Source organism: Channa argus, chromosome 7, assembly GCF_033026475.1.
Source record: "Channa argus isolate prfri chromosome 7, Channa argus male v1.0, whole genome shotgun sequence".
Taxonomy (NCBI): Eukaryota; Metazoa; Chordata; class Actinopteri; order Anabantiformes; family Channidae; genus Channa; species Channa argus.
Window position 1 is genome coordinate 22,090,700 of NC_090203.1, and position 20,445 is coordinate 22,111,144.

Genomic DNA, 20,445 nt, shown 5'->3' on the forward strand with positions numbered 1-20,445 from the left:
GGAAATCACAGTGCAGCATGTGTCCACACCACTGTCAGGGAATGTGCTGTGACTGCACGGTGGTGTCTGCATGTTTACAGTGTTTGCTGGAGTCCACTGACACACTCAAATACATAATGGCTTATAACAGCCCATCAAACTAAACTGCTGCTGAAGAGTAAAAAGAGAGCTTAGTTTTGCTTGACTATAAACGCTATTATCTCATTGGTATGAGGACCGGGGCTCCAGCTCACATCAAAGTGAAATATTTCCAATTCAAAAGGTTCACTGTGCAGTGTTCCCTGCACAAACGGAACACAGCACTTGAGTTAAATCATGCAAAGCAACCATGTTGTGGATGAAATCAACAGTCCTGCTGCAAGTTCAACTAATTAATTCGGTTCTCTTTTCTTTGTTTTTTCCTCTTGAGTCTTGATAAGAAGCTATTATGCTCTCTGTGTCTCTCTGTGAATCGACAAAAATTCAGCTGCTCTCCTGCAAGTTTTAAACAGCAGGAGGCGTCTTTGTGAACGACAGAGCTACTCTTTGGCTGGTAGTGGTGGGCGCTCTGCCTTACAGACTGGGATACAGGTCGGCTAAAGGGGCAGTTTATAAAAACAGCATCATACAGTACTGTAGATTCAGTCTAATGCAGTGAAGAATGCACAGATTTTTAGGCTGCAGGAAAAAGCTACAGCTTTACCAGCGCATGGCACAACACAGACAGCCAGCTTCTCAGGCCAAGTCTCAGCAGTCCATCTGCATCTGAAAGACAAGGTCCCTCCTTTGAAAACAGGAATGTTCGCATTCTGGACAAAGAATATTGGTGGTTTAAAAACCGAGTAAAGGAGGCAGTCGATGTCACAACCGGAGCAACCTTTAATCAGCCGAGGAGCTGGCCTTAGACACCACCAATCACCTACTAACAATGCACTTCTTTCATCACTCCTGGGCCAGTGATGGCTCCTCAGGGTATGTGTGCCTAGTATTCCAAGCCAGTCATCTAGGCCCCAACGCATCGTTAAAAGCAGGCGAGTAAGTCTGTGGAAGTCCAGTTCCTGCTAAAAAGCACCTTTGACATTTGCCAAGAAACCATCTTAATTAAGTGCAGCATATTAATGTGCTAACGTTTGACCTGCCGATGGCACTGACAATCTCAGATAGTAAGAGTAGGATAATATAAAGTAGAATTTCAGGATTCCAGTGCATGTGAGAGGCTATTTCCTCAACTGAGGAGAAGACAAAGTCGTCTTCGATTTTCCATGCTGCCTTTTCATTCATCAACAGGAAGAGTAAGAACACTTTAAAGATCCACCAAGGAAGTCATACCTAACAATCCCGTCCTCAGGGCATAAAGGGTGTAAAAAGTCATGGTTAATACATCCGTATGGCTCCACCCTACTCTCAACCTACCAACTGAGCCAGCTGATCCATAAGACTACAGTCCCCAGATTCCTCGGTTTCAGTCAGTTTCTTTCTCAGCTCCCCCCCCAGCACAGTTATGTAACCAACTAAATCCCCTCTATTCATTCCAATGCATTACACACACTAAAAGGGCAGTAGCACCAGTGCATAGCAGGAAGGAACCCTGAGGTGAAACACACACACACAAACACACAGACACACAAACACAACTCCTCATGGGAAATGTTCCAACCTACAGCTGAGTACGAAAATACTCTTGAGGGAAAAAAAAGCCCAAAATGGCCCCTGCACTTGACTTTAATGAATGAGTAGAAGAATGTATTTTAAAAATTGGCACAGGTAAAATAAGTAGGTGTTAATAATGTACCTCAGAGCAAAGAATCACATTATCAATCCAATAAATGTTTCCCAAACCAATTACCAAACTTTTTTTTTTTTTAAAGCAAACAGCCACGATTATAATTCACTATTATGCCAAAGTTCAAACTCACTCAGTCTTCATCCTTCATTATCTGCAAATGACTTTGATATTTGATGTGTGTAACATGTGCTTGGTAATCACAAACCACTGAGGAAAATCACCAGCAGACAGCATGGCAGTAATGTAGCAATGAAGAATAAATCCTCTCTGGTATTTGGACATTACCATTTCAGTAGGAGCCACACAAAATGATTTTTATTACGCCTGTTTGAATATTTGTTCGCCGAGGCTAAATCAGTGGTCCTGGCAGAATGAGGGTCAGCATGTCTCCAGATATTGTCCTCCATGTCTGACATGCATAACAAACAAGCCAGTCCTCTTCAGAGTGGCTCAGTTCCACCCGTCAGTTTGAGGCAGGGTGTTAAAACACAACTGTCTCAGACTATTTGGACGTAACATCGGCCACGATGCATCAAATCTGCTGATAGTTTCTACTTTCTGCTGGGACTACCTTTATACCAAAAAGTAAAAACATGTACATGTATCCGTATTTTAGATTTGCCAGATCAGAACAACAATTCCTAATATTTATTATTAATATTACTTTAATATATACCCATATTACATGTAAAGTCTTTGCAAATATTTACCACTGGCCTAATTGGAAAGAAGAACTCTAGGATACTATTAACATGTTTAATTTCTTTAAAGAGGCCATATTATGCATACATTAGGGCTTATATTTTATTTGAGGCTCTTAAGTATAATTCAAAAAAGTCCTTAATTATCTTTATGACTCTTTATGCAACAGCTCATTTGATCAAGTGATCAAGTTCTTTCAGACTTACAGGGCAGACTGAAGTCTGGGCTTTTCACTGACAGCAGCCCAGGAAACACGTTTACCTCAAGCTTTTGGCCCTTTACTATGTTATATATACATAAGTGTATGTATTACACCAGATCACAAAATGCATATGACCTTTTTAAGCTGTTGTTGTTGTAGCTGTTTGTAAGGAACCGTATAAAAGCCCACCTATACGAGAAAACAACTTATGCTAAGCCAGCTTTTCTGACTGCTTTTAATATTTTGTGCACAGTTTGAAAATAACTTAAAAAAAATCATCAAACGATAAATCATGCTGATTCAAACTGAGTTTTTGACTGCTATTATTAGTAAGTTTGAGTATACTAATTGAACACAATTTCACAAATTAGCTATTGAAGGATATAGGTTTTGCTTGACAAGTCACTTTTCATCAGTATTTATGTAAACATCATAGAATGTGACAAACTGTTAAGGTAGGATTTGCATGGACTAAGTAATTAAACTTCCAGTCTTACGAGGCCTTGAATGTATGAAGTTCCTGTAAAATTGAGAAACAATTCAGAGATTTGAGTCACCAAGGGTTTGTTGATTGTACTTTGATTTTCTACTCCTACTATCTAAACAGGTCAGGTTTTGTTGACTTTTTTCTGCATGAATGAGGCATATAAAACTGAAGATTAGCAAAAGTTGCGTGTAAGTTATTAGGTGTTATAGGTTGAGTGATATAGGATGTGCACTGGTGTCAACTCTTCATCCACAGTGGTACCACAGATGCCTCTCTACATCAACTGGCTGCCTCTGCTGTCACAAAGAACAGATCACTGTGTGATTGCTGTTTGACCGCCCATGTCTGTTCTGTCCATGCCTTTATTGCAAACACTACTGTCTCTATAAATGATGAGTCATGAACAGGGAAAAATGTGACTGTTATAATCTGCTGGTTTCCTCACTCGAAACCTTTAATACACAAAGCACAGAGAAAATCAGACATCATGAAACTGCAGTCACCTATTACATAGTTGTTTTCAATGTTAAAAGCCTTAAATGTAGCACTACTGCACTACTGAATCATTAACTACTAGAAAACACTTTATACTTTATATTGAGTGATTTAGAAATAAAGCAGCAGCAAATATCTGATGGCTTAAAGTGCAACTAATGTATTTGAGAGAAGAGAGTCCACAGTCTTTAGGATGATGAAAGTGATAAAAGGGTCCCACCTCTTTGGCGCTTTTTATCTTCTCCAGGAATGTGTAGAGTTCCTTAGTTTCTGTGTACAGGGCCCGACACACGGCCTGGTAGTGGCTGGGGGCATCGGACACACTGGGTAGATGAGCTGTACACAGCTAAAGTGGGAGACAGTGAAGCACAGAGACCTTTTCAGTACACGGATAGAATTGTTCTCACAGATCAGTTTATTGAACTCTTGACCAAGATGAGATGAAGGAAAAATCCATCATGTTTTAATGTTAACGTTACAGTGTGTTGTATATACTGAAGAACTGGATTTCAGCACCCTCTAACATACTGTATGTGATCGTTTAGTATAATTTGCATGCTGGCCTCTCTCATGGTTTAGCAAGAGGTGAGCATGCAAATTATTCTGCTGTTCAACAAGATTTGCAAAAGGAAATGCAAGAGAGTTTTAGTTCTCATCACATTTTTAAACGTTTGATTGATTTTGTGTTTGATTTTAGTCGACACCACTGAAATGCTTTCCTAGTCACTTGTCAAGTTTTATCTTGTGTGGGCATCATTTGCACTTTGCCAAGTTCCCTCTGCACCACGGTATCAGATAGTGATGTCAAACTGTGAAACCTTGAAAAAAGGATCTCACTCCATAAAAGCAAAGCAACACAAAACATATGCAGACATTTGTGAGCAAATGCTATTGACTACTGAAGACAATTTACAAGACAGTGCTGCCACGCTGCTGACACACACACACACAGGCAGTGATTACATGAATATGTCCTTGTCTCTCAGAAACAGAAGGAACAGAAGGTGCGCTGGGTCATTGCTCCGCATGCTCTCGGCATCCATTTGTCCAGACAGCATTCCAGTTAGAGTGTGCTGTATCCAAAGGGAATGCTGGATACAACACACTCTAAAGTTGTTATTTCCATGCAAAAATGCAAATGGTTGCATTACCTACATAAATGTGACGCTAAGATATAAACAGTGAATAGTTGTAGTAGTGTTAGTCAGCTACAGAGACGGTACAGTAGGACAAAAGGTAAACTGAGGCAGCATAGAGAGTAAATGAACTCAGGGGATAAAAATACAGAAACAACTATTTAAACTGACAGCTAGCTAGTCATCAGCGCAGCCAGAAGGCCACACTGTTCTGATACATCTCCTTGGAGAGCAGTCTGTGTGTGTGCGTGTGTGTGTGTGTGTGTGTGTGTGTGTGTGTGTGTATGTGTGATTATCACACAAAGAATCACACTCTGCTTTACTGGAAAACAGATGTACATACAATAAGGTTGGCAGTCCACTTTTAAAAAAAAATTCTCTTCTCGTTTTTTAAATTTTCTCGCACACATATTTCCTGCACAGTCAGCCTCTGAGCTTCCGTGTTCCTGGATTCCTACAGTGGATAATGTGCCCTCAGGAGCTTCCACTACTTCCTTCCACTACACTTCTACAAACATTTTATTTTAACAGCTTACAATTGATATCTATTCTATTCTCTTGATGGAAAACTCCTCCAAATGACATTATGCAGAGCAGTGTTTCAGGTAGAAGTACAGAGATAGTTTATGATCGAGAAGGTGGAGGGATGTGCACCCTAGGAAGCAAGTTCAAAAATTGCTAGAGTTGCCCTGTAAGCATAAAAAGCTACCAAATTTCCTTAGCTGCTGTACCTACCTTGAGGACATCTCTGTAGCCATGAACACTTGATATATTTTCAGTGTCATCTTCTGCCTCCTCCTCTTCCTCCGTGGCCTCGTAACCTTCGTCAGGACACGCGTCCCGCTCAGACTCAGACATGTTAGTCATGAGGTCGATGAGCTGCTCCAGAGGAGGGCTGAGCTCTCTCTCCTCATTCTCCTTTAGCCCGTAGTCCAGAGCCTTGTAAATCATGATGCCAAGAGACTCAATCACCTGAGAGAGAACACGAAATGCCAGACAAAAATATTGTGATGAACAGATCAATAAGAACAAATATAGATTTGTGTGTTTGTTATGCAATACAATCTTCTTTTGTACGTCAAAGCTAAGCTGAAGAGCTCTTAAATGGTGACCTCATGACTCAACCTTTGAGTAGTGAGCTCCCTTCACTATTCATACACACACACAAACACACACATTACTATCATTTGACAGACTGAGCCTGGGAGCAGTTTGCTGACTATAGATCTTGTGATTAACTGACGCATGAAGGAAAACACATCATCATCACATCATTCGCGTTTTACAAAATGAGTCTTTAGTGCAAAGCGAGTCTACAGTTAGTCCTTTGAAGAGTCACCAAATGTAGAATATATTAAAGAAATGCTAAATGTTTATAGCAACAAAAGTTAAAAGTAAATTCCAACAACCCGATTTAATGGAAATCAAAGAGCTTAAAAGCCTCAAATCACTGCTGCAGTGACCAATTCTGTGCTGTTTAAACCATGCTTGGCCAAAAAATGGGAAATTACTTCTTTTTATAGCCTAAAATGTACAGGTTTGTTCCCACAACAAGCCAAGTTGTCTTTGAAACATGCATGAACATAGAAGTGGTTTGATGGGTCTTTTCGTTTCTACAACGAATTCTTTAATCAAGGTCATAGAGTTAGTTCTTCAGCTTTAAAACCTTCTACTTCAGGGCATCACAGTCACACAGTGTCTTGATGACGACGATGCAAACAGTTATTAATTCAGCTGTAGTGATCAGGACCATGTTTTTTAGCAAAACAGGTCCAGAATTTTAAGTAGTTCTGTTTTGCTCTCAACCTGTTTTGGCCGCTGCCAAAGACAAAGTGATGTTTCTATCCACTTCCCCCACCACTTGGTTATGCTTAATGTGGCAGGTAGACACTAGGACTCATATAGGGCTGGTGGAAAAAACAGCAGCAGCAGCAGCAGCAGCCAATGACAGAAGCACCAAACTTATTAAGAGAGAAATGTGAAGCAGGTGTGTGAGGCTGGCTGCAACTTATTCCGCTGTGACTGTGTTGAGGTTTTTCTGCTTCTGGTTTTAGTTAGCTGAGCAGTCTTAGCACCTGCTGTGATTTATTTTAGTACTGTTGTACATTATGTTGTATATCGTGTTTGTGGGTTTTAGGTTGTTTTGGATATTGTTGAGATTTAACCTTTCTCTTGTTTCTAGTACTGCGGCAGATCAGGGCCTCCACTTATGCGTTCAGTCACTTTTTTTACTGCATGTTTTGTGTTTGTATAGTTTGTTGTGCATTTATTTAATGTGATTTTGGTTTGTTGTTTGCTTAATGCACATTTAGAATACTCCCAGCTCACTACCGCTCTTTTTCTTTTCCTGTAGTTTTATGATTTAATATTGTTATTTTGTTTTTATTAAGTGGCTGTTGTGGCAGTTAACCCACACTGACCGTTGTGGCCTATTTATTGAAGCCCCTGTGTTTGTTGCACATCAAATATGTACTAGGTATCTGAAGATGCCCAAGGTTACATTAAGAAAAAATTGTCAAAAGTTATGTTAAATATATAGAAATTTCATTTCCAGGGAATTTGGTAAATGGTAAAACACGATTTTAATTCAGAGATCAATGCATGTGTCTCAGGATATGCTGTACTCTGTCATACTCAGGGAGACTGATGCATAAAGGAAACAATGCCAGTCCCAAGACGAGTAGGACATTTCATGAGATGACTCTGCAGTTCTGAGCACTGAGTAATAATTAGGTGCAGAAACTGTATAAAAACTGAGAGAAAAGAAATGAGAGGAAATGATGAGAGAGGTGATGAGAACAATGATCAGAGTCAGTGACTGAGATCAAGAGAGTCACCGAATGGATGAGAGAGGTCAAAGGGCGTGGGAGAAAGTGGGTAAGTTTAAGGGAAACTAATAAACAATAATTCTGTACGTGCGTGCACGTGATCCTCGTGGTGGAAGATGAGTCGTATATATCGATATCTGCCCTCCTCTTCACCATCAATGCATAAGAGCTGGGTTTCGTCAAGAATGACTGAATGTCTGAATGTCACCTTCACTAGCTTCTCTCCATTGGCTTCCCATTAAATTTAAAATAGAATTTAAAACCCTGCTTCTTACATATAAAGCTCTGAATGGTCAGGCTCCATCATATATAGAAGACCTCATAGCACCATATCATCCCAGTAGACCACTTTGCTCTCAGAATGCAGGCCTACTTGTGGTTCCCAGAATTTCCAAAAGTAGAATGGGAGGTAGAGCCTTTAGCTATCAAGCTCCTCTCTTGTGGAACCAGCTCCCAGTTCAGATTCGGGAAGCAGACACCCTCTCTACTTTTAAGTCTAGGCTTAAAACCTTCCTCTTTAATAAAGCATATAGTTAGTTATAGTTATGCTGCCATAGGCTTAGACTGCTGGGGGACCCACCCCCCAATGCACTGAGCTCCTTTCCTCCTCTTGACCATCTCTCCTCTCCTCTCACCCCGCAATTCTCACCACTGTATGTCATTAACTCTGTGTGTTCTCTCCCGTAGTTGTCTTTGTCCTCCTCTGTCCCCCTCTCTCTGTCCCTTTCTGCAGGTGTCCCCCGCCTTTGAAGCTGTGTGTCTTCCAGCGTGCAGCTACTGGTCCTACCAATCTGCCCGATGTTTTGTTGTTGCTTTTTGTTGCTCTGTTTCTTTTCTCTCTCCCCTTTCCACTCACCCCAACCGGTCGAGGCAGATGGCCGTCCACCCTGAGCCTGGTTCTGCTGGAGGTTTCTTCCGTTAAAGGGAGTTTTTCCTCTCCACTGTTGCCTATGGCTTGCTCCAGGGGGAATTGTTGGGTTCTCTTTATATATCTTTATAATCTTGACTTTATTCTGTAAAGTGCCCTGAGATGACTTTGTTGTGAATTGGCGCTATATAAATAAAGTTGAATTGAATTGAATTGAATTGAATGTGGCCTTTGTCTCGGTTGTACACGCATCCACATCTACTTATATATGACACCATGCAGAAGTGCACACACAGTCACTCCTGCATGGACTTGTTTAAACCTCAGACTATAACTGAGGTTTCAGACACTCATGTAATAGGTAGAGCATGTTGTTGGTGATGGTGGAGTCCACTGCCCTGCCCAACAGCTTCAATTTGGATAGAACCATAATCCTAATCTATTAATCCATGACAAAAGTGTGTGAGATAGAAACCTGTGTATGTTGAGGCCCTCAGTCAACTCTGAAAGATCCTCTCTGAGTAATTTCTTACACGCAATTTTCACAAACTATTAACTATGACCGAATGCAAGAAATAAGACCCGTCTCCATGACTGTGACGCATCTGAACAATGAAAGTAGGCTGAAGCAAATGTGCCTCCATTACACTCTCTCTGACCGGTTCCCATGCTTCAAGGTGGCTGAGCCAAATGTAATGAGAGGAAGTAAGGATGTAAGAGAGGAAGAGGTGGAGAGAAGGGGAAAAAAAGGAGTAAGAAGATGAGGAAGTGAACCGGAGAAAGTTATCATAGGCAACAGCAACATCAAACTTCAGCATTCCTGTCATGGAGAGGAGGCCACCTAACTATTGTTTGTGTGAGGTCAGTAAACAGTCATGTTATTAGACAGGAATGCTTGGTTTACATCCATGGCTTTCTGTTGAGACCTACAGTAGTTTTCTCTTAAGGAAATGAGAAATGAGAGAACAAATGAGTTCTCATGCTTGTCATCTTTCTGACAAGCACCAAAGAACTGTCCAGAAGTGGTGTCCCTGCTTATTTTATCACCTGAGATGAAGAGAAAGGTGCCCTGGATGTCAGCATCAGAAGATGGTTTTCCAAAATTGTATGAAGATCAACAGAATATTAAAAGTTCACAAGCACACGAACAATGCTCGCCTATCTGTAGGTATACAAACACAAAACACACAAAAACCCCATACAAAAAGCAAAATGTAAATATTACGGTAAGGATTTATCGCTTATCAAATATTTGGATGGAATTTTTGTCATTCTGCAATAACAGAACAAGGTCACATATGACAAGCAGACTGGTAATAACCAGGTTTACAGATGTGTCAATGGGATGCTGAGGTCACAAGTGCATGTTGACTCAGACAAACACATGAGCTGCTACAAACATTGACAACAGAAATCTATTGCAAATCTACCTTTGTTAGCCAACCTAAAAACAATGTGGACAACACTTATATGTCTTCTTTACCGGGTCTGCAGAAATTAGGCCAAGGTAATAAAAGTAAAAAAAAAAAACTCATGCCAAATCAACGTGCAGAACATGATCTGCGGTGGCGACACTTGGAGGGACAAGCCGAAAGCTGCGGATTTGGTGGCAACAAAGTCTCATATAAATTTTTCTTCAATTTTACTGTAATCGGCATTTTGAAACTTAACCTTATTCACCTTTTTGCAACATTAGATGGTCAAGTGTACTGTTCTCATGCCTGCATGCCTGCTTCTATAACGATAAGTCTACTCAGTCTTTGTTCCCCATGTTTTCAGGCTGTATACTGGAAAATCCAGGCTCCACGCATAGAGGTAAACATACATACATGGCAAAAACTAACTGCTGAACAGACGGACACATGCACGTACAGTAAGTAGTCTTTTTGAACGACTACTCAGAGGTATAACATGGTTCTTTACTCCCAGCTGCACTACTGAACACTTACTAGTTAGTAGATTGTGAGGTGTGCAGCAAATGCAGAAATGTAAAATGTAACAAAACACACACAGGCTGGTCCTTAATGGATGGACAAATAATGGACAAAGACATTCAAATATAACTGTATAAAGAACAGATACATTGAGAAACTATATTACCGTGATCATTTCATAACAAATGGGGTTATAGTAAATATATCTTTCCTCTTTATAAGAAAACAATTGACGAAATGATTAAGACAAAAATTAAACTTGTTAAACCTATTTATGTAAAATCAATCCTATAATGATATGACATCATCTCGACTTGCAGTAGAAAATGTGTGTATTTCCTCTGAGGTACAAGCAAACACTGAGGAAACTCCTTTCTCAGATTCTTATGACCCTCCGCTGCTGTAACCACTGACCATCATATGACTGAGCAACACTGATTTGCTGTCTGTTTCACTTAGGACCCTCATAGACCCCAGACAATTCAACGACCACTTGAAGCACACAATGAACATACATATTTCATCTTTGTAGTTTGCTCGTGCCCTCTAATTTATATCGACGTAGAAACTCTAATCCCTTTCCAGACTTCAAAGCCTGGATGTAAGGAGTGCACCGAGCACGCACAGCTAAGCTTTGACAGAATGAACGTGTTGAAAAAAATCCACGAATACCACATCAGAGGAACGAACTGCTCCGGCTAACATGTGGGAAACCGACATATTTCTCACTAAATAAAGAGGAGCAGTGTGTAGCTGTAGAATTACATTTGGAGTGTTTGCCTTGTGCAACCAAATATCAGCAAATTCCAGTAAACTCAGCTATAGTGTGTTCTTTTACCAGAAGCCTCTACTGTAGCATAAAGTAGCAGGAGCTTGCTTCACTTGCGCTGGTAATACTGCCCTAATCTGACATTAACAGATGCATCATTTGCAGGAGTTCATGCCGTTTGTAGCCACGTGCAGATAACACACGTCTCGCTACACACATGTTCCAGTTCATTCCGCTTTGGGCTTATTCTACACAGTATGTTAGCAGAATACCTCCGCTGCAGGATTTAAAGCAGTCAAGCATCAAGCATCTCGGAAAAAGTTGCCAATAATTTTGTCAGCCAATCTGTAAAACACTGTATTGTGAGAACTCATTTCTAGTGCAAAGCTGCTTAAAAGGGATTTGTCTATTCTGATTCCCATTCTCTGCTTCTATAGTCAACTGTGTGTGTGTGTGTGTGTGTGTGTGTGTGTGTGTGTGTGTGTGTGTATGTGTGTGTGTGTGTGTGTGTGTGTGTGTGTGTGTGTGTGTGTGTGTGTGTGTGTGTGTGTGTGTGTGTGTGTGTTGCATTTGCATGAGTGTGCTTGAACTATTCACTGACTGTCCTCCCGCTATCGGACTGAAAACTACTACAGACATTCACACACATACAAAATACTTCAGACCAAAAGCCAGAAGAGAAAAGCTGATCCCTTGATTTTATAAACTCTTTTCACAGTAGTTAAAAGCAGTTCATTGTAGTATAGAGAGTGTCTGGAGACAGCTTTACATAACCCTTTAATTTACTCTGATATTTTCCCCAGAGCTCCACATCAAGTGAGAGTTGTGGGACATTTCCACTGCTGATAAAGACAATGTTTATGTGCAGACACAAATGTAAAACATTTGCAGTTTGCCTTAAAAATCACTGCTTCCTTAACATCACGTGACTGGTTACAGTAATTATAGCTTCACCTTTATAAACTATTGTGAGTCTAAACACTAGGAGATGGTTTTGTTTCAACTAAAGCCTCTTACCTGTACGGTTACCAGTTAAATAGTAAAAAGTGTTCTTTTTTTTTTTCGCTATTGGCACAAACAACACGTATAGTCACATTTCGCAGGAGCACAGTCTCCTTAGTAATGTCTCATACAGAATAAGCAGCAGCTGCATTATAGGATTAACACGTCACATGCCTATGGTTTGTGACCATTTCAACGAAAGCACTTTCTTTCCCTGGATGCACTCATACACTTATCCTGCAGCATGATCAGGGTAATCCTGATGCTTGCCCTGTAGCTGTGGCTGCCTGCCTCTCTGACTGTAACCAACTAAGGTAACCAACTGTGGGGGCTGAATATTTAAAAAGGAAATCATTTGGGGTTAAGACTAGCATTATCTGTTCCATAAATATCTGATTGCCTGCATTATTTTTAGGTTTTTGTGTTAATCAACTAAACTTTACAGTGTAGCAAAGCTAATTCCCTTTAAATGATTAAAACAAAAAAGTATCTTTCATACCTAACTGGGTTATGCATTTGCAACATGAACCAAAGCTACAGTCAACTCACTTACCTCTGCTGTGGTGCAAGAGTTGTATTTACCTGCAGGGAAACAAGAAAGCACAATGTAAATCATTTCAAGCAGGTTCAATTTAGAAATGTTTCATCTGCGGTTTACTTTACTTAGTTATCAATGAAGATATAATAGTTAGCTAAACACTGTTCTGTTTAAAAATGTAAAACAGAAGTTAAGCAAACTTAAAATACTTAGTTGACACCTTTGTTGCAGACAGATTATCTTTTTTTTATATTCAAATTTTGTTTAAGTACATCAAACTCATAGATAGTATGAGCAACCTCTTCCTTTTTAAGGGAGACTGTTCTTTATTTGACATCTCACCCCTATTTGCAGAAAGTGAGCTGTACCAGTGATGAGTGCACAACACAGTGCACAAAAAATTTCAGGACAAACTTGATCTGTGTTAAGTAAATCTCTGTTTTTCTGCCAATTACTTCAGTGGTTTCAGCAGGCATGTGACTAGCGATGACAAACCTCCTTCCAGGAAATCATGCATGAATGCGCTTCTTCTTTCAAAAACAAAACCCACTTTATGTTTTCTCCAGGCTACATCAGCTTTTCTTCAGCTTCACGAACAAACAGACCACTAAAACAGATGAGACTCACAACAAACAGCTGTTACGTGTTTTAAGAAGCAGTAATGCAACGTCTCTGCAGCTCTGACACTCATCATCCCATGACCTTAACGTGCATTACAACATCTGAATACCATCCAGCTCTGCAATGACAAAGTGGCATGTGTGGATCTGAACTTTAAACAGGTGAACCGATAATAATAATGTATTGTTATTTCTTAAAGACACCGAAACAATTGGGGAGGATACGAGGATCATGAAAGTAAATTAAATTAAAATATAGCTTTTTTATTTATCATTGGCTTGGCATCAACATTTGCAAAGGTTTATAAAGGTTTCCTGCTTTCCTATGAGGTATTCAAATATAATTTAACCCAGATAAACAGATAATTGAAAGAATATTAAAGGGACGTGGTTTTGAATGACAGCAAAGTGTAAAACTGATCTCTGGATTCAACTTTAAGGCGGTTTAGCAGATGAAACCGATTTATCTCATTGTTTATATTAATAACTGAGCCTAAGCTTATGGATCATGAGGAGAGCATGTGATCAACAGCAGATAATTGGGGATTAGACCCTGATTTCAAAGCACAGGCTGTGGTCCTTTTGAGCCCCTTCAGGGCGCCGGGGCAGCAGTTTAGAGGAAAGATGAGAAAAAAAAAATACTAAAAATAAATTGTGTATCATTAAAACGTAGTTTTAATGTTACACAGTTTTCTAATAGGATACAAAATATCTAAATCTTATTTGCCATGCCACCTTTTCCAATTGCCGGGCACTAAAAATATAATTTTGAAAACCTCAAAAAGTTTAGGAACCACTGAATCAGACTAAAATTTTACCCTGAAAACTGTGTGGTCACACTGATTAACACACTGCCCCACTGCTGGGTAACATAACTGAACATTACACAAAGGATGAAAAATTGAAATAGTTTGGATACTATATGGAATACGGTTAAATTAGATTAAGGCGATAAATCAAGGGTTCAAATAAATAGTTAACTAAAAGTGCAAAACTTGAAGTGAAGTAAACAATAAACAGATGAATATCAAAAACCACTGGTTAAAATGTTGGTTCAGTTATAAGTTTTAACACACACCACTTATAGAAAATTTCTTAAATAATTTGCAGATTAAAATCAAAGCAAATGAGCATAGTGAACATGTATAAATGAAGAGATGCTTGACGATGCTAAAGATGGGTTAGGCAGTACAAGTACAGGTTACTCCGAACTCATAGTTATCTCCCAATCATCACATCCAGCGTTTGACGTGTCAGAAGCATATGTTGACAGATGTGCATCTATGAAACTGGAGACCTGATTACGATATATTAAATAAAGCACAACATTACATACTGTCGTTAAGCAGGTGTTGAGTTCAAATGATGGTTTATCCATTGGGCATAATAAGACATTTCATGAGCAACAGAGGAATAAAAGCCCAGACTCCCCTCTCCAATGGTTGCTTCCATGCTGCTAAAAATAGCCCATTCATGTAGAAAAAGAGACTTGCATTGGACATCACCATCACAGCTGTGCCTCCCAGATTTGTTCTGAAAAGTTGATTAGGCAAAGGATGTGGTGCATTTATTGGATCAAAAGCCACAACACTGACTCAGCAGTGCTCTGCACTGTGTGTGTATTTTGGCCAGGTAAAAAGCCCGTCCCTCAGGTCCATTATACGTCCAGATAGATAGACAGGCATTTAGTCAGTCTGCTCTGCAGTCAGTGAGCGAACCTGATTACGGCAGATAATAAACACGCCAGACCAACATGTGAAAGGACAACATGCGTTTGCTTTAAGTGCATGTGTGTCTTTCACAGACACGTGCATCAAATGTATTGCCACACATCCCATGGCGTACAGTGCTGTTTGTTTGAAACCTGGTTGATTCCTGATTAATTATATCTGTAGTAACACAAAAACTACGGTTACATCATAATTCTCTCCGATATGAGTATGTAAAGCAAAAGTCACCATGAAAGAGCAGCATAGCCCCACTGACACACTGGAGATGCCTAACGGACATTTCCGTAAAATTGCAGTAATTATCAATTCACTCTTTGCTGCCACATAGTCTCCGCTCTCTTTTGGATATTTTCAGCTCACAGGCTTTATTTGAATAGTCCCATATTAATTATAAGCCCAGCTGTAAATAACACGAGCTAAATTAAGGCCATAAGATACAAGCACTGCTCCATGAAAACCTAACATCTAAAACCAAGCACATGTGTCTCTCTTTTGCTGTTGGCCAACAGACCTGTCAGCTCACACCTTTGCCAGGATCCAATCAGTGCTCACGTTTCAGCTGGTGAACACATGCTTTAATGGCACGAAGCAGAGTGAACACACCCATATGAAATAAAGTGGCAAACAGACCAGGGGGCCTTGAATAAAAGATGAAACCACATGATACACACATGCCTGCAGTGACAAGGAAAAAACTCCACATGGGGAGCCATGGCCATGTGAGCAGCAGGGGTCTCTGGTTGGAGAGGAGACATAATATAATAAACTAGTAGTGAGAGGCAAATTCGGTACCTGCTAAAGAAAGACTTGTAATAGGTCTGTATATTTTCTTTAGCATAGGAACATTATGGCCCTGTTGCACCAGCATATATGCCTGTTATACTTATACTGGTGCTTAAACACAACGGTTGACTTGTGAAACGTATTTTTGGTCCAGTCCTTTGCGTAACCACAACACCTCAGTCTCATTGTTTGAAGTGACAGCACAAGTGATGCTTTGGCCTAGATCCGAGTAGCTTTGGAAACGGTCTGACGCATGATATTTACCTTCGCAGCCCCGGTATTCCACCCTCACAGACCCATCTTTCTGTATCTTAACGTCCCCCAGTCCCGACATTCTCCTCGGAGTTGTCGATGATGCTCCGACGGCGGTGGAGGAGCTCCTCCATCTCCGGTGGTCCGTCGCCAGCGTTCTGCAGCACTGGTAACACACGGCCCATGCCTGCTCCTCGTTGATCGGCTGGTTATAAAGCCTCAGTATCTCTTCTAAAGGCAGCTCCTCCGCTCCTGCCTCCGCCGCTGGGTTCATCGTGTTGTGATGATCCGCATCCCGGTGAAGCGCTGCACCAGCATCCGTCAGTACTCGGTGGTCCCCACATCGCTGCTCGGCCATCCTTTCATTATCTCAGCGCAAGAGGGCCGACGGCGAGAACAGGTCCAGGCCAAGATGTGAGGAGGTACCCGGAGGCATTGATGCTCCCTAAAAGCAGAAGCAGTGTTTGTTTTCGCGTCGATCAGATTTCGGTAGCAGCAGTCATAAGACGGGTGGGTTTGGACGATTGGAGCCTGAACAGTGGGGGTGTGTGTGTGTCACATCCCAGCACAGCAATCCAGACTCACTCCTTCATCACATGATCTCTCTCTCTCTCTCAGCTAATGTTCCTACCGCTGCATCTGGTTCTTGGTTTTCCAAATTAAAAGTCTATCAAAATCGATGCGTGGATGGGAGGTGGTATTTTCTTAAAAATGTCTTTTTGTGGTTCATTCAGATAATGTTTCTAAAAAATGGTTTGGGTAATACAACAATCAAAGGCAGATTATCAATCATTCCAACTCTGGGCCAGAAAAGCCCCAGAGGTTCCATTAATAACAAAAGCTACAGTACAAATCCTGCATTTACCACATGGACATTTCCTAAAAGAGGTGAAAGTAACAAAATACTTTATACAAAAACTTGGGTATTCTTCTGACAAATGTTTAATTTTACTCCCTTTTACTTAACACACGTATTTGTACTTTCTACTCCTTATTAAACAAGCTTGTTACTCAGTTGCAATGCATTTGAAAGTAATTCTTTTTATTCTTCTAGTATTATTGCATTATTTTTGCACCATTGTGTTGCAGGAACACTTGATGTTGACTAGCAGCTATGTAGCTACGGTGTGTTAAAGGAAGCCTTCACTGATTTTGACCTTGCTTCCTTTGATTCTAGTTTGCATAGTATATGTATATAATTCCCATAAACTTCCCATTGACTTCCCTATATAAATATAACTCTCTGCTTCTATCTGAAAAAATGCCTCCAGGTGACATGCTCACACTATGGATTTTGTAATCAAGGTCAATGTGCTTTTCCAGAGCTCCCCCAGATGACATCATCTGAACTCCTAATGATGAAAAACTCCTCCGGCTGATGTCATCTGGAGGAGTTTTTCAGCTAGAAGCAGAGGAATATTTTAATACGGGGAAGTCAGCGGGACGTTTAAAAGCATTATTGTACATTTACGCCCTAAACTAAAGCCATAGAGAGCAAGTTGAAAAGGGGTGAAGTCGCCCTTTTCGTTTCTGCTATGCAACAATAAAACATAACTGCTATTTGCACTGTTTATCCTTCTCCCATCCAATTTTTGACCATCACCATTATCCATTATACCATTATTTTTCAATCAAGTTTCTTAGATTTCTTGTGTTTTTTTTTTTTGTTTTTTTTTACTTTTTAAACAGAGAGCAGCAGTAACAAGGGATTTCCCTCTGGGATTGATGAAATGTTTTGAGTTATGAATTATTGAATCAAAAGATTACAGAGATTTCAGTGTTATACATGTAGTAACCTTACCTGCCACAATGATGATGATGAAAATGACATTTTGCTGATGTACTGGAGCTGATGAGTTTCCTCCATGTGCTGAAAACTCAAAAGCTCAAAAATAATCACACGCTGTAAAGCCAGTTTGTTAGAGCAGGTGCAGCACGAGCGCTGAACTTTAAAGGATGCATGAATAATAACTATAAACACTGACATAGTTATTTTATCCATCTGTGGAAAGTGTGTTTATTGAAAAACTAAACATGATGTAGACAAAAGACACGGCAGGTGTTTAGGTATAGTTTCAACTCCTTATAGTACTATAATAATAGCAATACTATACAGTACAGGTACACAAACAACATTCATAGTCACAATAAAATGATTATTAGAAATGCTGTAAAAGAGCCAATTATAATAAAGTGTTGATTATTACACAGGAATTGTATTATATTGAATGTTGCCCACCAAGGCAGCACGATGGAGCAGCGGTTACACTGCCCAGTCAAAGCTAAAAGGTCCCCCGGTTAGAATCTCAGCCTGCCATCAGGGGCCTTTCTGTGTGGAGCTTTCTGTTGCTTGTTCATGTTTCCTCTGGTTACGTCTGGTTAAGTTCCTATTTACGTCTCCAGACAGACTTTTTCAGAAACAACTTAATTTATGTTTCTTGACTCGGGAAAATCAAAAAGCTGAAGTCACGATTCTGCTGCATATTACTGTACGTTTTTGTTTTATCCAAATATCAGTGAAGGTGTGCACAGTGTGTTATCCAGTAACTACACACACAGGAAGGAAATCTGGACTTGTGTACACATTCCCTGAACATTAGTCTTCACAGCCTGAAGTTTCATGATTTACGAGCTTCACACCAAGGCTACAAAATCCCTGCTGAACCATCACATTCTTAATATCATCTGCTGAGATGGTGTTTCTAATCAAGATTAAGATATTTAAAATATAATATATCATCTCTGAGGCCTCTTCCCACCTGTGTTATGAATAGAACCTCATTTACTTATTTTTAATCTCAGCAACACTGATCTGCAGCTGACTCTGCAGCTGAAAATCCCAATCTGACAAGTTACAGAAATAATATATAGTCGTAAAAGGAAGATCATGAAGTTTGGATAAACTCTCACTTTTGCAAATTTAATTCTTAGGTTTGATGCACTAATTTAGTGCCGATAATCAGATTATATCCACAAAACGCAGCCCCAGATTGATCACACTGAGGCCAGACGTCTGTCTGCGGCTAGTTCCAATATCTGGCGTCATTTCCATGGTTCAAAAACCCAGTTTCCAGCATTTTTTAATAAATGACTCAGTCGCCATCTTTATTCTATACTTTTCAAATCAGCATTAATTCATCCACTTAAACACCATTTGTTTCTCCATAGCGAACCATAGTTTGTTGGTCGCCTTAAAGGTGTTTTACCGTATAGTTCTCATCCGGAAAACGGGTGATGGCAAAGGTCATCAGATGTTTCTCTCGGCACAAACAAACCATTTTTGACCATGACACTGTTTTTTTGAAGATGTCCACAGTTTTTATCTTGTGTATTCGTCACAGTATTTTAGCACTTGGTTTGACAAATTCACTCAGACCTCGTGCGCCGGTCAGCAATCAAGTGAAGAAAGATGTCCACAACGAAATATCTAATTATACTGATTTTTTTGGTAATTATTTTCAAGATGAAATTTTGATTTAGACTAAAATTGTAAAACAAAAGTAAATATATATAATATATATTGATATAAATAAATATATGATAATATGAAAAATATTTGGCTAATTGAACATCTAGGCATTATGTTGTTGTTGTTGTTGTTGTTGCAGTGGCCACTCATAGTACTTTGTGTCCATCCTTTGCAGCCCAACAGCATTTGCCTCATTGCTCACTTTTTGTTATATTAACATTTAAATCATGGAGATATAGTTATACAAATTAATGTCACCTTTGACCTGATCCAAGATCAGAGACAATGATTTGACTCTACCTTACCGATGAAATATCGTTAAGTTCTAAAACAAGTCTATCTCGATTTTGACAAAAGTTATTACTTACAGTCTAAAATTCTAAAATGTTATGTGAATGTGTTGTAATATTTGTTGTTTTTGTGTTATGTAACAGTTTACCCATCCTTTATTCCTACCCACTTAAAATAGCTTTACAAGTAGACACAACTGAGACATATACACTGGCTAACACAGCCCTGGTATGATGCATTGAGGCTGAGGTCCTCTGCGACCCACATGATGAGAACAATAATAGCCTGACAGAGTGCATTACAAATTACATCAACTTGAAACCCACATTCCTCAGAAAACACTTTGGTGCTTTCCAACGAACAAATACATCACCACGATCCTGACTGACACTTCCACTGCTTCACCACACCTCCACCTACCCAGTGAGGATTTTTTTTTTGTTATTTTTCCAGTGCGGTCAACACCATCCACCCTGCTTTGCTAGTTGAGAAATGAAGAAAACAGGTGGATGCCGTAATTTCCTAGATTATTTCACCCTGCAGACCTGTGTGTCACAGGTGCTCTACAGGGGAC

At 39.9% G+C, this 20,445-nt stretch overlaps 1 protein-coding gene across 5 annotated transcripts in view; it reads right to left on the reverse strand.

The window, feature by feature from the left end:
• The window catches only part of spire1b (spire-type actin nucleation factor 1b), a 32,451-nt gene extending 15,731 nt beyond the window's left edge, over positions 1-16,720 (reverse strand). For 4 of the 5 annotated variants that reach the window (XM_067511147.1, XM_067511145.1, XM_067511146.1 and 1 more), the window contains exons 1-4: positions 16,124-16,719; positions 12,742-12,770; positions 5,523-5,759; positions 3,872-3,997 (exon numbers count right to left, since the gene is read on the reverse strand). In XM_067511147.1, the coding sequence (XP_067367248.1) occupies positions 3,872-3,997; positions 5,523-5,759; positions 12,742-12,770; positions 16,124-16,469 (738 nt within the window). In that variant the 5' untranslated portion in view covers positions 16,470-16,719. Of the gene's footprint in view, positions 1-3,871; positions 3,998-5,522; positions 5,760-12,741; positions 12,771-16,123 lie in introns of all 5 variants that reach the window. The other variant, XM_067511143.1, reaches the window with a different exon arrangement.
• Between the last annotated feature and the right edge of the window lie 3,725 nt (positions 16,721-20,445).